General features: G+C 46.0%; 1 protein-coding gene across 1 annotated transcript; it reads right to left on the minus strand.

Annotated features, from left to right (window-relative positions):
* Positions 1-961: 961 nt before the first annotated feature.
* Positions 962-21,413, minus strand: LGI2 (leucine rich repeat LGI family member 2). The gene is made up of 8 exons (XM_056326397.1): positions 21,132-21,413; positions 20,979-21,050; positions 18,065-18,136; positions 14,786-14,857; positions 14,152-14,223; positions 12,869-13,038; positions 7,567-7,731; positions 962-4,921 (listed from the first exon to the last, which is right to left on the minus strand). The coding sequence occupies exons 1-8, from the start codon at positions 21,326-21,328 to the stop codon at positions 4,104-4,106; spliced, it is 1,638 nt and encodes a 545-aa protein (XP_056182372.1). The 5' UTR covers positions 21,329-21,413; the 3' UTR covers positions 962-4,103.
* Between the last annotated feature and the right edge of the window lie 2,166 nt (positions 21,414-23,579).

Consider the following 23,579-nt stretch of genomic DNA (forward strand, 5'->3'; position numbering starts at 1 on the left):
TTTGAGTATTTAAATGCTGCAATAAGGTCTCCCTGGACCCTTCTCTTCTCCAGGCTGAACAGCCCTAAGTCTCTCAGCTTTTCCTCACAGGAGAGGTGCTCCAGCCCTCTGATCATTTCTGTGGCCCTCTGGGGACCCGCCCCAACAAGTCCATGTCTTTCCTGTGCTGAGGGCTCAAGCTGAATGCAGCCACGATACCACGCCACAAGGGCTGCCGACTCATAGAAAGGTGGAATACCCAAAAGGAAAGCAATGGTCCCAGACCAACTGCACCCCGTTATGGTACAGCAGACATCTCTTTGATTGCACGAGCCTGTAATTAGTTACAGAGAATTGCACTGTTTCTGAAGAAAGAAAACAAGAGGAATTATCCCCAGCATTAGTGACTGGCAGGATCAGTGGATAATGCTCAAGGATTTCTTTAAGTAAAATGTATTCACTGTTGATAGATTTATATTTATTTTTGCAATCTCAGAGTAAATGCCAATGATTCAGTAAAATTTAACAAATCTTAAGAGACCTCACAGCAAAGATCTGAAAGTCTAGGGATTCATTTTTGGGCTTGATTCTTATCCACTCTACATGTAATAAACCCACTTCAGTATCTTTTGAAAATTATTTATGAAGACCTCTTGGTTTTGTGGTAAGAAAGAAAGGAAACAACCGAGTTCCCCGTTAACCGGGAATCGTAGTAATAGCTGCATTACATCCTCGTAACACTAGATGGGGTGTAAGGAAAGAGTGAAGGGGAAAGCCAGGGAAGAGCAAAACCTTGGAGGTCCGAGCTACCTCAGGCACAGAAACTGAATTTAATGAGGCCGAGCACAGCTTCCTCCACGTTTTCAAAAGCCAAAACCGATCATGAACGGACAAGGACCCGTTTGCACACCTTGTACATCCCTCTGGCAGTGTGGATCTTCACAGCATGGATAATTTAACATGCACAACGCACCACTATTAATCTCATTAACTACATTTTATTCATACATTGAAAGAGTACACACGTGTCAGTAGCATAGACTGCATCAGCTCCTCTTTACTAAAAAAGCTCAATGTATATACAGCCTTAAAATGCTCCCACTGTAGCTATCACATCGTATTAAATCTATGCTTATATAAACTACTGTTCTTTACATAGTTGTATATATTTTAGAATACATTAAAAATTACCAGGTGGCATGTTCTGTTATCCTTTCTTGCTGTCCTGATGGTCTTAACAATTGCAATAAATTATGGCTATGCATGGTTTATTTAGTATTCAAAACAATGTCCATTACACAATATAGGCTACGGAGACAAAACCATTGTTGCATTTGGAAAGGCTTTTCCTTGGGAAAGAGCAGAACAAGGCTTTTTGAGACCCTGCCTTTGTTTAATCCTGTGAAATGTACGATAACCTTTTCTTCTTCAAGTGGTGCTCTTTGCCTGCCCTCTTAGCTGCTCTGACCTCCTGTGCACTAACTCAGCAGGACAGGCTGGCGTCCGACTCCAGGCGCCTCCTGAAGCCAGGAGGGATGCAAAGTTGGGCTTTCTGACCACCCAACACAGCTACTCGGCAGGAGCAGCAGCCTGCCTGCAGAATTCATTTCCCTCACTTTCTTCTTCTGGTCCTGTGTGAACGAGCTAGACTCCTGTGGATCACTTTATCCTCTTTATTAAGCCTGCCTCTGCAGAGACCATTTAAATTTAATTCAACTTGATAGCCAAGTCTCAAAATCCCCTTGGCTCTCGAAACAGTACAATCTCCTGGTATGCGATACACAAGCTCTTTCCCACCATCCTCTTGCTTCCCTTCAAGAAAAAAATGCCAAGATCCAATTTCTCTAAACCAGCTTTTAGCTCTGAGTGGTGCCCCTTGCTGAGGGAACAGTACTCACAGCCCTGAAAGAAAGTCCTGGTGCACTGAGAAATGCCCCTCCTCATCAGAAAATCTGCCTCTATTTAAACATGCACTCTTAGCAGAGAAATAATACAAAATGCCTTCCCACAACACAGGTTAAAGAAACATTGCTTGCCAGCCATACCTGCTTTAAAAAGTAAACTGGGAACGTGGCATGAAAGTGTGTTCACTGTCAGACACATGAGTAATCTCTTCATTTTGTCGGATTTGTTAGCTTAATCCTGGGAGAGGCAATGCTAAAACCTGCTGCAGAGGGTTGGTTTGCATCTACTGGTCTGATTGAAGCACCAGGACTGACACCACACTGGGATCTGGAGGGCAGCGCTCAATAGTTCAGGCAGCTGGATGGGCGAAGTTGCCAACGTGATTAAAAATAAAACCAGAATGAGCATGTCCATAGAAAAAAAAAAACCCTAACACATAATTTAAAAACTGAATAAAATTAGTTATGTCTCTGACAGACCAGTAATTTTATTTCATAGCAGTGAGGCAAAAGTTAGGGAAGGCTGTGATGTGTCAGGTCACTGGTAGGTTAGGGCTCCTCACAGGAGTCCTTGTGCGTAATCCTCCTGCAGCTTGGATGTTGGAAAGCCTATGTGAACATCTCTGTTTGTGATAATAGGCCATGTTTCACATGTCCAGGGCAAAAATGTGAAGCTCGCTCAGCACACAGAAGGTGAGATAGCCCTGAGTATGAACGAATAAAGGACAATTTCCTTTGCTCTGCCCGCTTTACGCAAAGCCTCCCTATTATGCAATGCAGCAGTGCAGCAGCAAGACATAATAAAACAACCCTCATATGCTAAGTGGTATGAAAATGTAAAGAAACATGTTGTGTAAGTGAACAATTGGGGGCTCTGATACACAATTTTGTTGAGTAAGGACGGTGGAGCGCCTTTACAGGAAAATGGCGCCTTGCTCTTATCCTGACAAGAGACTCTGTGTGCCAGGACTGCCCTGTTTAGGCTGACTGAATGCCTTAGCCTGTAGCCACCCAAAACACCAACACAGCACGGTCTGTTCACGTCATCCTGCTTACCCTTCAGTGGATTGGCAACCTGGCAAAAGTCCGGAGCCAGCAAGAGGAAATCCTTCCTGGAGGCAGGGTTAGCTCTAACCTGAAGCAGCTCCAGCTGCCTTCGTTTCAAAAGACTCAGCGATACTGGAGTCATATTTAGATCTCAGCCAGAAGCAGGATTTCCCAAAAACAGCTTGTGATGACCCAAACCTGAATTTATGGCTCGTGAGCTGTACTGAGAAAGGAACACTGGAGAATAGATCATCTCATTGCGTACAGAGGAGCTACAGCGTGGAGGACATGAATATAGTGTTTGTTTCAGGCTAAGCTTAAGCTGTGCCTTCTAGAGTGAGAAATCACAACAGATTTACTTGTTTAAAGTAAAGACCCCAGAATCTACTGGGATCATCAGGAAAACAATGAACTAGGGCAAAATGGAGGGGATTTCTGGGACACCTATTAAACCAGAAAGTGGATGGAATTTGTAGTTGATTCATTCACGGCACCATGCAGACCTCTGTTATTTGCTCCAGAAGTGACATACTCTTCTTTTCCTGCCTACCCAGTTACTGTGGGATGGGCTACTTGTTATGCACAGTTTGTTGCTGAAATAGTGAATAATGGAAGAAAAATGGCAATAGGTTTTTACTTTCCCTTTAACCGACAATGAATTAAAATGATGCCCCAGACCTATTATAAACCACAAAGGCAGATTTTGAAGACAGACCTCAAGAAACAAAAATAAAGTGTATTCTGGAACATTACTTTCACAATTCATCGGCAACTGTGAAGAACTGGCTCTAGTCTTAAAATCATTACTAACACGTTAGTTTAAGAGTCAAGATCATTTCTATGCTTTGTATGGCTTACTCTTCACTTTATGAGATATTCAATTCAGGGTAGTTTTCTGCATAAAATTTAGGTTATTCTTTTAGATGTCAACATTTATCCTAATGCACTGCACTCTCCTCTGAATGACTGCAGATTGCAATGTATCTTTGAAAAAGGATAGAACGGACATGTCATGCAGTAACCAAGTAAATGCAATCCCTGATTAATATGCAAGTTTTAAAAGTTCAGAAAATGTCATCATACTCCATAGGTGCACCCTGTTTTTAGAAAGGTCTCTTTTTGTTTTGTTTGTGTATAAATGTCATTCTACACAAATTTCACTCCAGCAGCTTTTCATAAACTCAAGTCAATGATGATATGTTCAAATATTTGAGTGTTTCCTTTAAAACTAGAGGCAAAAAAAAAATCTCTTCGATCCGTTGACACAGCTGTGAAAGACCGTGGTGCTTGCACATAGATTTCTTTAAATAATCTGAAGATCTTCTTTTCACCATCCCACTGGTAAATCTGGGAGAAGGTATAGTCACTTCCCAAGGCTAGGTAGTAATTGTTCTTGAAGGAGAAAGGCTGCAGCGTCATGGCTCCTCGGGATGGAAGAGCCTGTATCTCCACAAACTGTTTGCTATTCCATTTCATAACTCTGGAGTCACCGATGAATCTCGTGAGTGTGATGTATAGGCTATCTTGCATCCTGAAACTCTTCACAGCCAAGACATCTTCCATGTTGGGGATTTCACTGTGTGGGACAAACTTTTTGGAAACTTTGTTCCACTGGAGTATAATGGGAACCTGGGAACGGCTAGAGAGGATTAAATGTGACTTCCCATCTATATCAAGAAACTCGGCATCGGTGTCCCTGAACCACTCATGAAGGGACTGGTATGAGTAAAATCCTTTGTTATTCCACTTGTACACTGTTGACAAACCTGCTTTAGAGCTATCTGCTATGACAAAAAACATTTCACTGTCTATCTCAAAAAGTTCTATATCATTTGGCTTGGAAATGCGAGATACTTCGATATCCTGGAATTTGACAAACTTCGTCCAGCTTTCATCATACTTGTAAATGTGTGAGCCACCAAAGAGCTGTGCCACCACCACAAAGACTTGGTCACCAACAAGAATGGCTTTACATCCCACTATGGACTGACCTATAGCCCAAAGGAAAAAAAAAAAAAAAAGCATATATATATATATTAGCACAGTACAAAGCACCCTTAGAGCCACAGAAAGATTACCAAAATCACCCCTCCCCTTTTTTAAAGTCACACCATCTCCTAATTTTGCCTTCTGCTACATGCCATCAGAGCTTCTTTTCATGATTTTTTCTCCCCAATAACTGGAAAGATGACTTCAAATGTTGGAAATGTCACAGCCCTCAAATTGTGCAAGTATGATGCACCCTAAAATGCTCATTCCTTTTCATCCACCCTAAAATGCTCATTCCTTTTTATCCAAAATAATTTTTCTTCCTTTCTTTGTTCAAACACATGCCCCCTAATATCCAAAACAATTATTTAAGCAAAATTTTATTATTGCAAAATATCAAGAGTTGTCATCTCATGACTCAGTAGGCAGCTGAAATTCTCTTATTCCTTGAATGTCCATCTTTCCAGCTTAACTAGAAGAATGAAATATAGTCTATTTCTCTTGGTGCAAGAGGGCCAGAGTCAGCTTTTTCTGCTGTAAATAGAAATATCAATGCATCTTGTGGATATATCACCTGACAGCAGGATGAAAAAGATAAATCTAATTATGTTGTTTCTGTTAAGTATTCCTGAGATTATGTTAAACTAGAAATATTTAGGAATATTGCAGTTGTCAGATTAGAACAGATCAGGTTATGGCCCATTCTGAGAATGTCAAGTCACTATACACTACACGTCAGGAAAGTAACAATTAGACTGTTTGCAAAAGGTTTTGTTGGAAGAAGAGAAGAGAAGAATTCCTCTCTGAAGTGCACCGTTGAAGCAGAACCATAACCACACAGATTCCCCTGTGCGTGCTTGGTCACAGTCACTACAGGAGACTTGCTCCGGCACCTCTGCTCGTCCCCTACCCGTAGCTGTTTCACAGCCAGCCTGGGATGATCTACCACCCTCCCAGTGCAGGAGGTGGGGGATTCATCTCAAGTACCATAAGGTATCTGTCTGCAGCGTAGACATGAACGCTCGAGTTGATCATCCAGGCTCTTTCTGGACTAACTTAGTCAAGAAGCGCTCCAGAAAAGATTTCACCCAGCCTGGATGTCTCCTTTTGCAGAGGACAGCAATGCCTGTTCTCTGCGTGTTGACTGCAAAGGCAATCTCGACAACTAGCTCAGCTCTGTAAGCCCATGTTGTAAAGGGCTAAACTCAGATACCCGAATGCCAAGCACACAGTTAGCAATAAAACTCCCCACAGAGCACATAGCTAGCTCCTGAGCTCGACAAAACACTTTTTAGGCTCCACAAGAGGCTCTTTATGTGCCTGTGTCCCCTGGCAAAATCTCTCAGTTACATTCAAGAGTCCAGAGCTCAAGCTCAGGCCCACAGGAACATTGGGCAGTTGTTCGAGAAACGAGCCTGGGCACGTAGGCAGGGTGTGGAGCTAGCACACCAGTCCCCAGCAGAAGTGTCTCCTGATCACGTCATTCACAGGAAGGTGAAATACGTCCAGAAGACAGCTGCCTTTGGAAATGACCCAAACTCTACATTTCATTTCCAGAGCTTTTCTAGAGCTCTGTTAGCTCTCTTTGGGCCACTGACTTCTCAGTTTACATCCACTGGTACATATTCCCCCCTAATCAACCAAAATACAATGAAAGCTAAAAAAGCAAAACTTTTCATTTCCAGAATTTCCTGATGGAGGAGTAGCATCTTGTAAACTTCCATCAGTGACACACATAGCTGATCTGAGGAGGTAGGTGCCTGCTGCCTTTGTAGGCTTCAACACCAGATGACAACACAGCATATTCTTTGTTTCCCAAAATGCAAGGTGAAAAATAATCTTTGTCACACGTAACAAGGAACAGGAGGGAAGGTTGCTCTGTGGATAAATTTAGCTCCTGAGTCTTCAGAACCAGTAGCTTGAAGTATCTGGGAAATTGGGCAGTGTATAGCAGCAATAAAGACTCTGTCCCTGCTGTAGTGGTATAACTGAGCACCACGAGTGTCAGTTTGGGACAGAACAGTCGTTAGCATTAGAAAATCACCTGGCATCCACATGGGCTTTTTGTTTGATGAGCAACCTGGCCAGGATGCTAATTCAGCATGTTTGCAAATGGAAAGCAAACATGAAAGCTTTACAGCACATGACTTTAGGTAACAACCACGGTTTAAGTATCTCTATGTCACCTTAAGCTGTGAAACACGCTTTCCTGGCCAGCCTACCCTAGAAGCATCCTCCAGACCTATTTCCTATTACATGCAGTAGAGTATTTTTGTATTCTATTTCGCAGGCACTTCGGCAAGAGTAAGGGCTCCTTCAACATATACTTCAACTCACAGTGTGATTCAGGCAGTGAGTGCTAAGCTGGGCCATGGCGTGACAATCACAGCAAGTGTTTGTGCCTTCAAAACAATTTTCAAGATCAGACAAAAAAAGCCTAGATTGTGTCCTACAGCCAGGTTAAATGTGTGTGCATTAACAAGATGCACCGCTCCATGAAGTTACTCATGTCCAAACATTACACACTTCGATCTACCAAATTCAACACAGATTCAGGACAGAAACCATCAGCTGGTCCCATCTATGAATATCATCTTTGTGAAACGCCAACACTTCATCAATGCCTGGAATCCCAGTGTTCATATACCTGTGATATTGTCATAACTCCTGAAATTCATTTCAATGTGATCCCACTCCAGCACCATGCAGTTCTCCATGCTGGGCTGAGCAATGGCAACGAACACATCATTCTTGGAGTTGAACGTATCCACTGAAACTGACTGGTAGGGCAAAATCTGGTGAACAACAAAATCTAGAAACATACATTTACAACAGTTAGGATACATCCTGGCTGGAAATGCAGAGTAAGTGGTCTGCGGCTCATTACAATGATTTACACTGAAAAATGAGTGAAACATCCTGGATTTTGTATATAACACTACCATGGAAGTGTAGGCGCTCACACTAGGCATGCAGCAACAGGGGAAAGCGTCTCCTGCTTTAGGCGTCATAAACCGTCCTCTGGAAATAGAGTTGCCAAGGAGATCAAATAGGTTAACAGTGGCAGAAATCAGGTTTTCCAGCTAGGCTGGCTGGTATCAATGAAATCAGGCTATTGAGAGAGAAGTCTCTTTCCCCACAGCTGGAAGTTGCTTTCCCGTCAAGTGAAATGGCCTTGCTAGAATCACTTTCAAGCTGAGAGACAGCAACTTCCAGCTGAAGTCCAATAGCTTCTTAAGTCATGCAAATTTAATCACTAGCAATTTGTGTTATGCTAAACCAGGCAGAAAGTGAAATGATATCTGAAGTTTGCCTGGGGATAACCCCATTTCAGCTAGACCATAGACAAAATGGTGTAATCAAAACCTCAGTTAACATAACGTTTTATGGGGCATTGTAAAGTAGTTTAGGCGTAAAATACAACCAACCTGCAAACTACTATCCAGTGGAAAACTTATCCTAGACACTAAGACTGAGGAGTTGAAGCAACCTGTAAAGACTAGGAGTGTAACTCCAAAATTCAAGATTTTGCCTTAAAATCTAAGTGGCTTTGTAGATTAAACTCTAAAATTCACCCTGGGTGAAGTCAGCAGTCAGCAAAGAGCCAATCTGGGGCAAAGCAAGGAGGCTTGGGTCTGAATTTGATCTGTGGCCTGGCAGCTGGGCAAGGTCATTATTATCAGGAAAAGAAACTGGTATAGCAGAGCTGACAAAGAAAAGCCAGTGCCTGGATCTAGAATGTGGCAGAAGGGCCTGCGCTGAAGTGATGTATGGATACAGACATATAGAAAAGGAAATGCATCTTCTGCCGTGATGGCGTTTCTCTGCAGAACCACACACCGCTCTGTTTCAAGCTCCATTTGCTACATGCCTTCATCACGCACTCCTACGTTGGAAGGGCCTGGGCATCCAGGGATTTTGATGAAATGGTAATTAAGTCCTCACTCGAGTCCCTCATTTTGGTGCATTATGAAATAATTGTTTTTTGAATGAAGAACTCTCTGTCTCTGCATGCTTGAAAGCCTTGCCCTTGAGGAGTTACACTTCCGGAGAATAAAGATAGATGACTACCATTAAACAAACAGAGCAGATTCTACAGCTGCGAAAGAAATGACAGTCTCCATTCTTTGAAGGACTATTACAAATAGAGTTTGGGCTTGATTCATAAATGCTGGTAGGAGAACAAGAAAGTTATCTTTATTCTCACTGGGAAAATAAAAGGACTGGAGAAAACTGACACCGAAGTATGCAGAAAGTAATAGTCAAGTCATAAATCATCAAAGGTAGCTAAGAATGGGAGAATAGCAGATACAGTCATAGAAAATCAAAGTATTTTTTAAATCTTGAGAAGAAAACCCGAAAAAACTAATCCTGAAAAAGACGTATCCTGAAATCTGAACAGTTGTAAAACACTTTGAGGGAATCTGTGAATTAAACCAAACCAGTCTGTGTGTTAATACCCACTGCTCATTCAGAAATGATTCAGTGTTAACACAGCTATTTTTACTGGTACCTGTCACTGGGCTCTTTATGTCACTGCATGAGTGAAATTGGGTAACAAAAGCAGTCATAATCAGTAAAAAGCAATAAACACTGGTTTTAGCACCAGTCAGAAATACCAGACTAATGCAGAAGAGGGTTACAAAGTAAGGAGGTGCTGCCACATCAGGCTTGCCAAAAATCTACATCTTAGGGACTCCATTTAGTTTTACAGGCAGGTCCACATGCCTTGCTTTAATGCTAGAAGGGCTTGTACAGTAAATACTGCGCTGGGGGGTGGGGGTTTCCCAACATCTTCCCAACAGGAGAAGGATGAGGATGTGGCCCTCGCTTTGCCCGTCAGCAGCACGGCTGTCCTGCTCTCCCTCTCGCCCTGACGCACAGCTTTGCTCTCCCAGCCCCAGGACACAGGGGTTTAACCTGCTTTCTGCCAGCCGAGGGCTGGGGTGGTCCTCCCAGCCTCCAGCCACCGCGCCGCCTCCACTCCCTCTGCAGCTGGATTGGCATCAGCCATGATGGGTGAGGGACCCAGCACCTTGGTGGTTGGGCTGATTTCCCTTCCAGCAGCCCCTGCTCTGGCTGATCCCAGCACACAGGAGCGCTGATGCTAGCACAGCAGAGGGGCATCACATGGGGAACACTGCAGGACACTAAAGGGAGCGATGATCTGCTTGGGCAGCAGCTCCTAAACTGCATCCTACGACTGGGTTCTCCTCTCCTCACATCCCGTCTTCCCTGCAGTGGAGATTTCTGCTCCAGGTGAGGCTACCCGGGAGCTGGAAGCGCTATGAGGGAGTGTTACCCATCCCTTCCCATCTCCCACCACAGCAGCACAGGTAATCTCCTGCACAGGAGCACCTTCCTTCCAGGCAGCAGGGAAAGAGAAGACCATCTCTTCAAGGCAGCCCCAGCTGGGTAAAGAAAGGGGAAACCAAGATTCCAGAGCTCGGTAGGATGATCCCTGCCAGCACGTCTGGGCAAAGCAAGGTCTAGGCATGCACACAGCCTGTTTCCAGCAACTGTGGGAGCACGATGCCCGTTTTCCAGTCTCCTGAAAGTAATGACAGGTTCCCCTGACGTGCTTACAGCCACAGCACAGCCCCCTCGCACACTGTTGCGGGAGAAAGACAAGAAACGAAGTGAAACAGCTTAACGTGCTTCCATGATGCAAGCTGTGAGGAAATGGAAAAGAGAGAAGCTATCACAAAGAGTTAAAAGTGCAGATCACCAGCACTATGAATTGCTTTCTCTGTGAAGAAGCAATAGGACTACTTTGTTCTTTGGCTCTTTTTTTTTTTTAATTTGGCAGCACCCTCTTTCCATCTCTCCTCCTGTTACCATAGTAGCAGTTCGCTGGAGCCACTGAGATGCACATTTTACCCAACAAACTGCTTTGTTGCCACATTCTACATCCAAGTTATGCTCAACACAGAGTACCAGAGACCAGAAGTGACGGAAAGCCTGATCCTGCCTGGCAAAGGAGGGAAATATGATACTAAAGACTGACATGAATGAAAGAGGCTTGAGAGGCTGCCTGTCGCCGAGCAGGAAAGGGGAATACACCTACAGGGGATGTTGCTGTACTGCAGAGTATGGTACAAGCCCGAGTCTGTGACTAATCAGTCCTCAAGGAATGCATGTGGGCATATTTACACTCCCTTTGGATCTGGGGAGGCAATGGCAGAGAAGAAAAAATCAGCTGTGGCCTGACACCGCAGACCACCAAGGCCACCAGCAGGCTACAGCTTCAGCAAGGTAGCTTCCAGTTCAGTGCAGGGGACGTGAAGCTGTCTCAGAGGTGACACACTCCTGAAGATTTGCATTTCTGCTCTACTTATCCCTGTTTTTTCTTATGGCTCGTTTCTGCATGCAGTCTGTCCCTCTCGGACACTTTGTAAGGACGCCAGAGCTCCACGTATTCTGCATCCTCCACTTCCACCAAGCACTGGAGCTCTGAGAAGCCTGCTGCTCCTACCCCCAGGCCAGACGGGTTAGGCACACAGCCCTCCCTCACAGCAGCCAGAGAATAACTGCTTTGAAAACACCCTTTACAGTCTGAAGAATGTATTACAGCTATGTGCTGTGCTGGGAGAGCACTTCTCTGATGGCATCTGAGCAAATATTTAGCTGGGCAATCCTTGCACCACCTAACACCTTAGCATGTGGAATTAGATTTATGCTTGATGTAATTTTGCTTACAGCAGACAAAGGGACTAACATTACAGGTGAATTTTGCTTGTTGCAAATGTACAGATAGGTTTCTATTGAGATGTCATCTAAGAGATGACAGAGGGCAGGTAGGTCAGTATAGGTCTGAGGACCAGGTAAATAAGGCTTGGTCTTGCACAGTTAGTGCTATGCAATTTCTTAAACCAGACTGAAATAAAAAAATGTCTGCTTTTACTTTGTATTTTTGCATCTGGGTGATTTGGCAGACACAGGAACATAACTTTGGTACTGTTCTAAGCTACATTGCTCTCCTGCTTTGACATCCTTTTATGTAGCAGATTATCGCACTTTACCTCTGCTGCTCTTCTGACAGATTTTTAAATTCTGAGTTCATTCTTTTTCCCTTTACATATTGCCCTTCAGTTACCTTTCATACCTTGTCCTGAAACTTCATTTCACATTAATAGTAATCAACTTTTCTATTGTCTTTTAATAATGATGACTGACTTAACGACAGATGAGAACCCGAATGCCTCTGATATTACTGTATAGAAAAAAGGCAGAGTGCTGATATCACATACATGAAAGATGAAAAAGAATACTCGTAGCTGATATTCTCAGTTATATGATGTGACTACATTCGAAGACAGGTAACTACGGCTGTTCAGTCACAAAGTATAAGCATAACCACAACCACATGCAAGTTTCTCTTCACTTCCTTCAGCATGCTTTACATTACCTAAAATAAAAATCAAGATCCTAAACAAGACAGTAGTCAGAACATTATTGGACATTTCTAATTTAATGGAGTTCCATGAAGAACTGCTGGCAGTATTGCTGCCACATTTGATGCTATTAAATCGTGGCCTATTGAATAAAAATAACAGATATAGCCACATCATTTGAACTTCTTTTCATTGCTTTCTGTGAAATGCAGAGATTTTTGGAAGCTCATCTGCCATAACTATATGGCCTTATTCCAGATAATAGAAAGCATTCTGTGATGAAAATTAAGTCACAAAGTGAGTCATAATCAAGTCTTTTGGAATATGAATACTCAGAGCTCTTCTCCCATTATCACTTAATCCAAATAAAAACTCGGTACTTACTTCGGCTTCCAAATGTAATTTTCCCATTTTATGCTTGTTCTAGTACTCAGAAGTGCTTTGTATGTAACCCTTTCCTCCCCCCAGGTCATGCTTATAGAAGCGAAAGGGTATATTCTAAACTTCTGATATTTAACCATTTGTAGTGTGCTTAGAAATATACATTCTGAATACCTGTAGTGGTGCATTCATAATCAAAACTTGTCACATCATTTAACTTCTTATCCTGATATTCTGCTGGACCAATACACAGGACATCAGAAACAGTGGAATTTGTCATCTTTAACCACAAAAACAACCACTTGGCTTTGCAGTCACACTCAAATTTATTTCCCCTTAAATCTCTAAAAAAACACACAGAAATAAACATATTTGAAAAGGTTGATAGCAATATGAATACTACAGAACTGTTATCACCCTGACATGCTGAATTTAAAAATATCTCAGTAGCCTTTAATCGTTTTTGAACTGAGAACAAGGAAGTTTCTTAAGTTTTATTGGGAGTCTCTTACTAGGGACTCTCCTTCACCGAGTGCTGTCCTTGGAAAAACTGTTTCAATCTAGGAAATACGCTCACACGTAGTCGTAGTAATAGAGCACTGTGATTCACGTCTGAAGTCACTCACGCTTATAAGTTTTCATAGGATTAGGACTGTAACATAATAAATTCTGACAGTCTGGTTGTCTGCTGCAACCCCCATTCCCACCATTTACCGCTGACACAGATAAATCCCATTCCTTCCCTGAACTACTCCAGTACCGCTGGTTGACAGAGTGGCCTTGCTGGTACTGTTTCTGCATTACATTAAAATACAGATGTAAGGCTTCTATTTTTCAAGTCATTGCTGATGTGGAGTCAATTTGACCTCCCCCTACTAATGTATGTGCGATTTCAACACTGTACCTGTTCTTCGATCCCTTGGCAATCTTTGTGGCTTACAATTACACTTTGCTGTTTGGAAGAGCCAGGCCAAAAATAGGGGAAGCTGACTAGCAGCTCAGTTACATCAAGAAAACACTGACAGTATGTCAGCAATGTGCTACAACTGCACAAAACCAAGAAAAAAGCATTTTGGGTTTTTTTAATGAATGCCTTTTACTAAGATAATCTCAGGGAATACATGCAACAACAACAGGAAAAAACGTTCAGAGAAACTGTAGCTCTAAAACTCATTGTCTCCCTTTCCCTAAAAAACAATTCATAGGAAACATCAGAAAGAAGTACAATAACACAAGCTATGTACAGCATCACAAGAAGCAACAGGGATTTGAGAAACAGTTCTTTTAGAGGAGGCTGCCAAGTAAACAATTTTAAAAAGAGAAAAGCTAGAACAACAAAACACACATTTCTTTTCTGTGCAGATACCAGATACGGCACCTCACAAACCCAGAACGTAAAACTCAGAGTAACAGAGTGACAGAAGCAGGCAGTCAATAGAAAGATTCTCATTACTTACAGCTCAATTAAAGAATCTAAATCACTGAAGACATCCCTTGGCAGAGCTTTGAGATGGTTATTGGCCAAAGAACTAGAAAAGAAAATCAGAGCTTAGTATCAATGCTTATCTCTTGTCTGGCTGATTCTTACTAAGTCTGAGCTCACCTACAGGTCAGTAATTATCTAGTACTGTCCAGCCACTGGCATTGGTAATAGTTACAGGCACATACAAATTATTCTCATTCAGGAATGGAGATTGCCTGAAGCTCACATAAAGGTAAAAGATACAAAGTTTTTTACTGCCCAGGTGCAAATGTAGCACACAGTGCAATCGCTGAGCATGCCGAAAAGAAACAGGAATGTTAATCACGAGTATGCAGTGTGGTGGTGCTACCAGTGCAGCACCTGTGCGTGACAGCCGCACCCCGGCACCAGCCGCGAGCGTGCCCAGGCAGCCGAACACACCGCGGTGCTGCCCAAGCAGGAATTTTTTTAAGGCCAGTTTTTAATTTGTGGAGGGCACATTGCTGACAGCAGGGGGAAGCTGATGCACAGAGGGAAAGGGAGGTTTTGTGCGTAGCAGAAAAACCAGCAGTCCCCCAGAAGTGTTTTGTTCAAGTACAAATTACTCTGCTAAGTGTTAAATAACTTACAGGTGAGTCAGGTCTCGAAGGCCACGAAATGCATTTCTTGAAATTGTTTCCATTTTGTTTCCTTCAATGAATCTGGGGGGGGGGGGGGGGGGGATGGAAAGTATAAAATACTTTAATTAACATTATTATTAGCATCACCAGTGCTTTAACTTATGGTCCCCAAATTCAGCAGGTTTCTGGGCAGCCCCTTTAGACTTAAAGGTGGGGAAATCTCGGTGGAGCTGCTCACGTTCCCTTTTCCCCTCTCCTCGGGTGGACTGCACAGAACAAGGCGAGTACCAGGCAGCACAAGCGAAAGCATATGACACAAACATCCAGCAGAAGAGGAATAAAATGAACAAAGCAAAAATGTCATTCCTCTGTCAGTTAAGTCTGCTCAGCATGTTTCGCATGTGGCAAGAGACCTGCGTAGGAGAGGATTCTGAGATGGACTTGCAAAGGACCTCCTTTCCTCTCACAAACCACCTGTGTTTTAAAACTATGGGGCAGCACAGCGATGCCAGGGATGCCCAGGCTGCAGGCGGGCTCTCTGAGGGGCAGCTGCCGTGGCTGCACATGCAGTGCCACCTCCACACCCCGGAGCCATGACTCGAACCACAGACATCCCAAGTCTGCATAAATGGCAAGGCCACTGCCTTCTTCTCGGTGCCACAGTTCAGATCTCTCCAGCTGGGATGCCACCTCTGCAGGGTGATGGCTGCACACAGGTCATGGCCTTGTGCGCTGGGGGAATGACGACAGGCACATATCAATTCCAAGAGCATGCTGCTCTTCCTGACTCCATGTCAGCATTTAAAGAAAGAGCTGATATTTGAGCATCTTGACCCCTGAGCACTCGAGGATGCATCCGTAAACACACCATCAGCCCTGTAAAGTGATTGCAGCCAGGTGGCCATCAAGATATTGCATGGTACAGCTGTACTTGGATGATGACAACTGCATGCTGACTTTATAAAAGGTTTTATGAGATAAAAGTGTCTCCTTTCCTCCTACGCATCCTTGTTTGCCTTCCAGGGAAAGAGAGGAAAAATGCTATGAGCCACAGTCTTTTCCCGAGAACCAAGATGGGGATGCAGGAGACAAGTGCTCTTGGTTCTGCAGTTTAGACACAGCCAAAATCCTTCAGGAAGTGGCTGGGACCCTGGCTACATGCAAAGGGTGTGGATGAGAAAGTGCTGTGCCTACATGGAAGACGTTAGAAGAGCGTTCGGTGTTACAAGGCTGTGTGAGGACACAAATTCAATCCACAGAGCAGAGAGCTAAACTGCCTCTTGAGACCCTCACCAGCACCTGGCATCCCTGCACAGCACCAGCTCACCGGTCCGTGCAAATAAACATGGCTTCACTGCACACGCTGCAGGAAGGCGATGCAAATTTGGGCTGGGACTCGTAATTTGCTGGATTCCTGAGTCACCAAACCTGGCCTCAAAGGGATGCTACCCTGGGAACACCACTCTGTTCACCAGCAGAGCTCCCATCTTCGTCAGACCTGTCTTACCTAACCTCTGCACACAGGGCCAGCTAGTTTAAGGGTGCATCGAATGCCATTATCAGTGCTGCAAGCGCAGCGGGACACAGCTGGAGATGTAGATATATATGTATCTGCTGTGGGTGCTTCCCAGCTGCTTTTCATCCAGAGACTTTGCTTTGTACACAAAGGAACTTGTCATTCTTGTTTGTCAGTGAGGTTCTCTTATTCTCCATCAGGTCTGATCACTGGTAGCTGAGACACGAGTTATTGAAGCTTTAAGAGTGTTACTAGCTACATGGCCAAAAAAACACGCCAGAGAAAGGCCACTCACACCCGGTTCCCAAAAGCGGGAGGTGCGATTTGCTGGGAAGAGGAAGAACTCTGTGGACTTGGCAGGGAGGGTGACCACAACCATTAACCGAGACTACTTGTCCAGCTGCAGCTAAAGGAAATTGAAACTGTAAGGCTTTACTGGTCCACATCCTGTTCCCTGGCTTGCACCTGGCAACCAGGGATTTCCCCTTTGACCAGCTGAGGAGGGGCAGGACTTTTTCCTTTCGGACAGGGATCTGGCTGCAGTCATTAGTGCAACCATTACAACTGCATGTACTGCTGGGATGAGCTCATCAGCATTTGAAAGCAAGTCATTAATGAAAAAACATTAACATGGTTTTCTTTCTTTTCATAAATGTATTGCAAATTAATTTTTTTCTTCTAGACACTCAGAAAACAGAATTATTATATATCTCGCTATCTCTGAAAAATCCATATGTAGCTGAATCATGGATTTTAGCATATCCATTTACCATTATCCTCTGGTTTTTTGTCTGCAAATTCCATTGTTGGCTGCTCCACACATATCAGACTATTAATCCTGAATATATCCCACCTTAATACCTGTTTGCCTGCAAGACTTTAGCGAGAGTCAGTTCCATAAGCATTGTTCTTCCTTTAGAAAAAGACAGAAATGTTTTCCACAGCTGCCTTTCAGCACAGGAAAGTGGGTGGAAAGAAGAAATTTTTTTCAGATCGTATTCAGAGTTTCAAACATACCAGCTCACGTCCAGCAACAGAGAAATGGCAGTTCTTCAGAGTATGAAGTGAGGACAACCTGGTACCAGGGCTAGTAATTTTTTTAAAGAAAAAAAGTAAACTAAAAAAAAATAATCAAAAAAGATAGATTTGGAAATTAAGGTAATGTAAAAATCAACTGCGTAAAGGAGAGTTAAATAAATGTAAATTATACTATAAATAACTGTAATAATATATATGGTGTATTAATATATTTTCATATATTTATTATTATTTGTAATATAATAATAAATGCCATGGGCATTAAAGGGATATCAGAAAAAAGGTTAAGTTGGAGAAGAAAGTTGGGGGAAGAGAGCTGGTCTGGTAATCAGGGTTGTTCTGGACAGCACACGGACACTCTGCAACTCCTCTTCAGGCCGCCAGCAATCCAGGAGCGGCTCCCCCACCTCTTCCTGAGGTTCAAAGCCCATCGACAGCAATGGCACTGTGCTGGAAAGCCCAGACACGCTCTTGCTAAGCAATGCCTTTTCGGTGTACTGTAACTGCACAGAGCCACCTTGCATTCATAGCGTATTTCAAAAATCCACTGCAACCTCTGAAAAATGGTGAGCCACCGTAAAGAACATTTGCACAACAGTGGAACATAAATCCTTCATCTCCCCTGCTCCTGGTAACCACAGTGAAGACTAAGACTTCACAGCAGGAATCTTGGCAACTTATCAAAACATCTTGATTTATAAAGGACAGGGAAAGACATAAAACACCAAACTTACAGGTATTCTAGATGGAAGAGACCAGCGAAGGCATCATCTCGTATAACAGTGAAGGAGTTGGAGTTCAGCAAGCTGAAAATGGAGAGCAGGCATTAGGAAAGCACATTAAAACCTGACAAGCTGGATTATGCTTGTTGTGTTTATTGCCCATGACCAAACTAATCTTACTGACTTAAGTCCATATTGCCCGACCAATGCAGCACACATAAAAGACCGTGGCATGGTCTATAAAAAAAAATATATCAAAGACATAATGTGATGCTAATTAATGTCCACTGCTCCCCAGGAAAAATGCTCGCCATGCCATTCACTTTGGTTAAATGCAAGCTGGCCCTTGACTCTCTGGTCCCCTGAGCAGGACAAGCCACCTTTAGAGGGTGAGTGTAGACCTCAGTTGCCCACCACCCCTCCAGCCACACCGACAATTTTCAAGAAATCATCGCAGCACCACTCCTGAGTTCCCAAGCGCCAGCTCCCATTTTATGCAGTCGCAGCACTGCCTCAGCACTCACTCATTCTGCGCTCCCAGGGGGATGCTCCGAGACTGACCCACAGACAGGCTACAGCCCCCAGCGTGGGGAGGACAAAACACAGGTCACACAGCCAGTTTGTCAGCTGGAAACACAGACCTGCCCAAAGTGCTAGAGACGGAAAGTCCTGCTGTCCTTGCAAAGCAAAGTCCTGTGTCTGCAGGCAGCAAGGAAGAGCGGTGGTGCTGACTGCTCCAGGCACCGCTGCCTTGGCCTCCCATGTGAACTTCAGGGACAAAACACTTTAGAGCTGCACTGGAGCAGCTGTCACCTGAGCCAGGACAAGGCAGTCAGGGTCAGAAGGATGCCACAGAGGCTTTGCCAGCCAAGTTCCTTCTTTGCTGTATCAAAGCACAACCGTGGATGATCTCCAATGATGATGTTCAAAGGGACAGAGAGTGATCTCCTTTTAAGAAAACAGCAACACTTTTTATTTGGTCTAAAAATCAAACACTACTCAAATCATTTTTGGAAAATTCAGAATTTTCTGCTATGACTGAATATGCCTCTACTAATCGCTTTATTACAGTAACTTATTAATCCTCTTTCTATATGGTTTTAGGCATTTTACTAAAATTAATTTAGAAGACTAACGAACATGAAATGCAAACCTTCCCTGTGATCCTCGGTTATTATGCTAATACTAGACAAATGCTCCTTAAATTATCCCAAAGAAATCTGACAAAGATGCAGACTGCCATCAAAAATAAATCCTTGCGTTACTATTTTACCATGGCTACTGCCACAGAACACATAGTCCTGAGGTACGTATGCACGTATCTCTTTTGTCATTTAATTATTCCTTTTTCTCGTGTTTGATGGGAAATATCGCAAATTACACTCAGCAACAAAACCCGTCAGGGCCCAAGGTAGTGGCGGTGGTGGTGACACTGCCCTCTGGCTCCCACAGCTGATTTACTGCATAAAGTGAGATGGGCAACTTGTGACTTTCTCAACAACTGATCTCTATCCCACCACCCCACACCCCCCAACTTCTCCTTCTGGAAATCTATTACTACAGCTGAGGAAAAGGGATAACCTTCAGCTACTCTTCCTCCCCCTTCCCAGTAGCGCTATCCAAAACAAGCCAGATTCCCCCCCGTCTCTAATTCCCCATCGACATTTTCTCTCAACCCACCCTTGGACTCACCCCCTCCTTTCCCAGCTGGCACAGGTCTGCTGTTTGACCCCATTCACTGGTGGTCAAAGCCCCCCTGCCCAGGGCTCTGTGCTGGCCCCCAAGTCCCACAAAAACCTGGGTTTGGGACCAGTGCCATGCAAAAGAAGGTGAAAGCCTCCAGCCCTTGCTTCGCCCACTTCTCCCCAGCATTTTCCATGGGGTGCTGCTCCTCCCAAGCGAGACAGGCCTTGGAGTCAGAAGGGGTGGCGATGCCTGAGGAGAAGAGGCTGGCCATCCGGCTACTAGATGCTTTCAGGGACTACCTCTCGCTAAGACCAATTTTAACACCTAGCTCTCTGGCAAGTGCTTACCCTGGGTTTCTGGCACGCCTCACATCTTTTTGCTGATTTTTTCTTTGCAGTGTGTCTTTGCCTGGGAGTAAGCGGGTCCTTACAGGGGGAGGTGGGAATTGCCCGCTCGGCACGGGGCGTCACCGGCAGGCCGTGCTGGGCTAGGCAGGGCACAGCAGCACCTTGGCTTTGCTGTAGGCTACTGGAGAAACCAGCATCCAGGCTCCCCAGGGGGGTCACGGGGCACTCTGTGCCTTCCCAGCTGCTGCCCCCCCGGACAGCTAAATCAAAGCAAGTTTGGGTAAGCTGCGCAAGCTGCCGGCACACACCTCACCATGCCACGGGCACGACCCCACGGCCTGCCCGAGGTGGGAGCGCCCAGAGCCCATGCTCTCTCTTGGGAGGCCCACCAGGTCGGCAGCCATCTGCGGGGCTGCCCTCCGAGCTGGATGCTGAAGCACGGAGGGTCGCTGCGGACACCACCAGCACTTCAGGCACGGGGGCTTTCTCCCAGGTGTGTCCCCGCAGCCTCTGCGACGTCCCAGAGCCAGCGCGAGCCTCCCGGGCACGCAGCGAGCAGGAGTGGGAGCCACCACAGGACTCCGGGGATGGCTGGGTGGGTGGGTGAGCAACCCGGCCCTAAACTTATTAAAGCTGAAATTAAAAAAAGAAACCCACGACAGGGGCTTAGGGCACCGGAAAACATTTTGTCCTCCTTCAGTAACTAAATACGTGCTTATGAAGTGGTTTGCGAGCGGGAAACGCATCCCTCGGGCGGCAAGCGGCGGCCACCTCGGGCGGCTGCGCAAGCCGGGGGTTCACCCGCTCCCTGCCTGGCTGCCAGGCGCCCGGGACCCCTGCGGAGGAAGGGGCGAGCGCTACCTGGGCGCCGCCTTCCCCGGTGCCATACTTACAGCAGCTGCAGGGAGGGCAGGTGGGAAAACATCCTGTCCTTGACTTCGGAGAAGGTCCCGTTTACCAGGCTCCTGGAAAAAGAGCAGCCACCCGTCAGGCGGGCCGGCGCCGCGCCCCCCGCCGCCCCCCGGCGCGGCGCGCCCCGCACTCACAGGGAGCCCAGGCCGGCGGGCAGGCTGCGCGGCGCGCCCGCCGCCCCCACGCACAGCGCCGACTCCCGCCAGCAGCTGCAGGGCGGCGCGCAGCGCGCTGGCCTCCGCGGGGCGGCGGGCGGCAGCAGCAGCAGCAGCAGCAGCGGCAGCAGCGCGGTGGCGGCGCAGGGCGCCAGCAGCCGCAGCGGGCCCGCCATGCCGGCCCCGCCGCCGCTGCCCGCCGGCCGGCGGCCGCTCCCCGCCGCCTCCCGCGCCCTGACATCAGCGCGGCGCCGCCCCGCCGCTGCGCTGCGCTGCGCTGCGGGGCCGGGCCGGGCCGGGCCGGTCCCGCCGCCGCGGCCGGCCGGGCGGTGCGAGGGGCGGTGCGAGGCGGGGGCTTGGCCCTGCCGGGGGCAGAGCCCGGGGTGCCCCCGCTCCCGGCGCCCCGGGGGTGCCGGTCCGGGGGCTGCTGGTTTTCTGGGATGTTCCCGCAAGAGAGCTGCGGGTCAGAGGAGCCGCTCGGCGTCAGGACGGCTGCTCGTGCCGCGGGGTCGGAATTCACGTTAAACACAAAGCGGTACAGCTGCTCAGGGCAGCCTGCGCCGCCGCCTAGTGCGGTGTCCGGCGTGAGTTACCTCCCTGCCGGCTAGCCTGAATTTCGTTAGGAAAGGCTCACGCTTTTTAAGTAAGGCAGTCTTTCTAGCGTGAAACTGTACGAACTTTCTTAAGGGAGATAGATGTATATACATTGTATATACATACATATATGTATATACATATACAATGTGTAATACATTGCACACTGCATAGTCATGCTTACTAAAGGACCCCAGCTCGTTGCAAGGACGAGGATGGCAGCCCCCACCCTGAAGCAAAAGGGATACCCCTTGGGCTACTGAGGTGACACCAGCATCCTCACCCCCCACCCCCCACCCACCCCCCCCCGACACTGCTGTGCAACCCGCTATCATCTGGCAGCACAATAACTGTAGCCAGACCACTCCAGGGACACCCAGAGCAAGAAAGAAGCAGATGGATGATGACGCCACAGAATTATAGTTGCTTTGCAGTAGTCTGTGCGCGTGTTAATAAATGATAGATCAAATCATGTTGTATCTGAACACTTGAAAGGGATCAGAGCTGTGTGTAAAACCACACTCGGGGTGACCCAATTTGAATGGGACGATGCCCCATGCACGTGAACAAAAGCATTGCTCTTGTAACTCTGTCTCTTGTCTCTGAGCCTCTCCTCTTGGTCGGCACGGGCCAGTTGCAAAATTTTCATGAGAGCTCCCACTGCTGCAACTTGTGCCTGCTGCCTCTCACCACTGACTGCACAGCTCCCACATAGCCTCCCGCGAGGCAGCCAAAGACAGCAGTAAGCCTCCTCTTCTTCGTGCTGAGCAGACCCAGATTTCATCATCTCCACCCATACATAATCAGTCCAGCAGGCAAAAATTCACAAAGTGTGAGCAACACCCAAGTTAACGGGTTAATTCCTTTGTCATCTGATCAGGTAGAAATAAGACAGAGAAATTACTTGAGGTCGGTGTTATTCCCAGTCGTCTTTGCTTGGTTTTATCTTTTCAGTGATTTTAATGATTCATGTAATACCACTCTTCACAGGAGCTGTTACGCACTGCATCTGCATCTTAATTCAACAGCCACAATAATCCCAGGATGTTTATTTCATTGGCAAGCAGGCAGAAATTGTTGTGAACCCTGAGCCCTGTTGGATTTTCCTGTCATTCTCTTCCAGCTGGGTACTTTATCCTGAGGTCACTGTAAGCCCCCCAAAATAAATACAAGAACACCACCAGAAATCAAAAACTTTTGATACTGCCTTTCACAGCACCCTTCTGGAGAAAATATCCAGCACACAGCTAGACAATTCCTTAAGATGCCGGGTGAGAAATTGGCTGATGGGTCTGGCTCAAAGCATTATGGCAAATATGCTTCAGGCTGGCAGCCGGTCACGGGTGGGGTTCCCCGGGGCTCAACTTGTGCTCAGCACACTGTCAGGAAACACAGTTTCAAGGTCCGGTATTGCTGCAAGGTTTTAAATGTCTTAGATGCTGTATTGGTATGTAAAGCACCTTCTCTAAAAGATACACACCTATTTCATCCCAAAGAGTTTAGGACCCCAATTCCACAACTCAGTTCTGCAGCTTTCACTGGTGCTAAGCTCTTCCATGCAGACCTCTAAACATCCCACGACACTCCAAAAGGGGAGCTTATTTACCTGCTGTCACTGCTCACAATTAATTTTGCTGACAGGGTGTTTTTCTGATTTAACTGATTTAAATGGGTTTTATTTGTCAATCATTTCCCCCTCCCTGGGGAAGAGGAAGGGGGATTTTCTCCTGTTCTCCCCACCTGGGGTGTTTTCTGCAGCTTCGCCTGCAGCAGACCTGCTCCACTCAGTGAGGGGCTGCCAGGTACAGACCGCTCTCTCTGGAGGTCTTGGAG

This window comes from Falco biarmicus, chromosome 1 (assembly GCF_023638135.1).
Source record: "Falco biarmicus isolate bFalBia1 chromosome 1, bFalBia1.pri, whole genome shotgun sequence".
Taxonomy (NCBI): Eukaryota; Metazoa; Chordata; class Aves; order Falconiformes; family Falconidae; genus Falco; species Falco biarmicus.

Bases quoted from the DNA above. Each gene is read 5' to 3' on its own strand.
- LGI2 (XM_056326397.1), bottom strand. From the start codon at position 21,328: ATGGCGGGCCCGCTGCGGCTGCTGGCGCCCTGCGCCGCCACCGCGCTG. The intron at 21,051-21,131 runs GTGAGTGCGGGG...CTCTTTTTCCAG, and splicing joins CCCGCCGGCCTGGGCTCCCT to GAGCCTGGTAAACGGGACCT. The intron at 14,858-18,064 runs GTAAGTTTGGTG...CCCCCCCCCCAG, and splicing joins CTCTTCCATCTAGAATACCT to ATTCATTGAAGGAAACAAAA.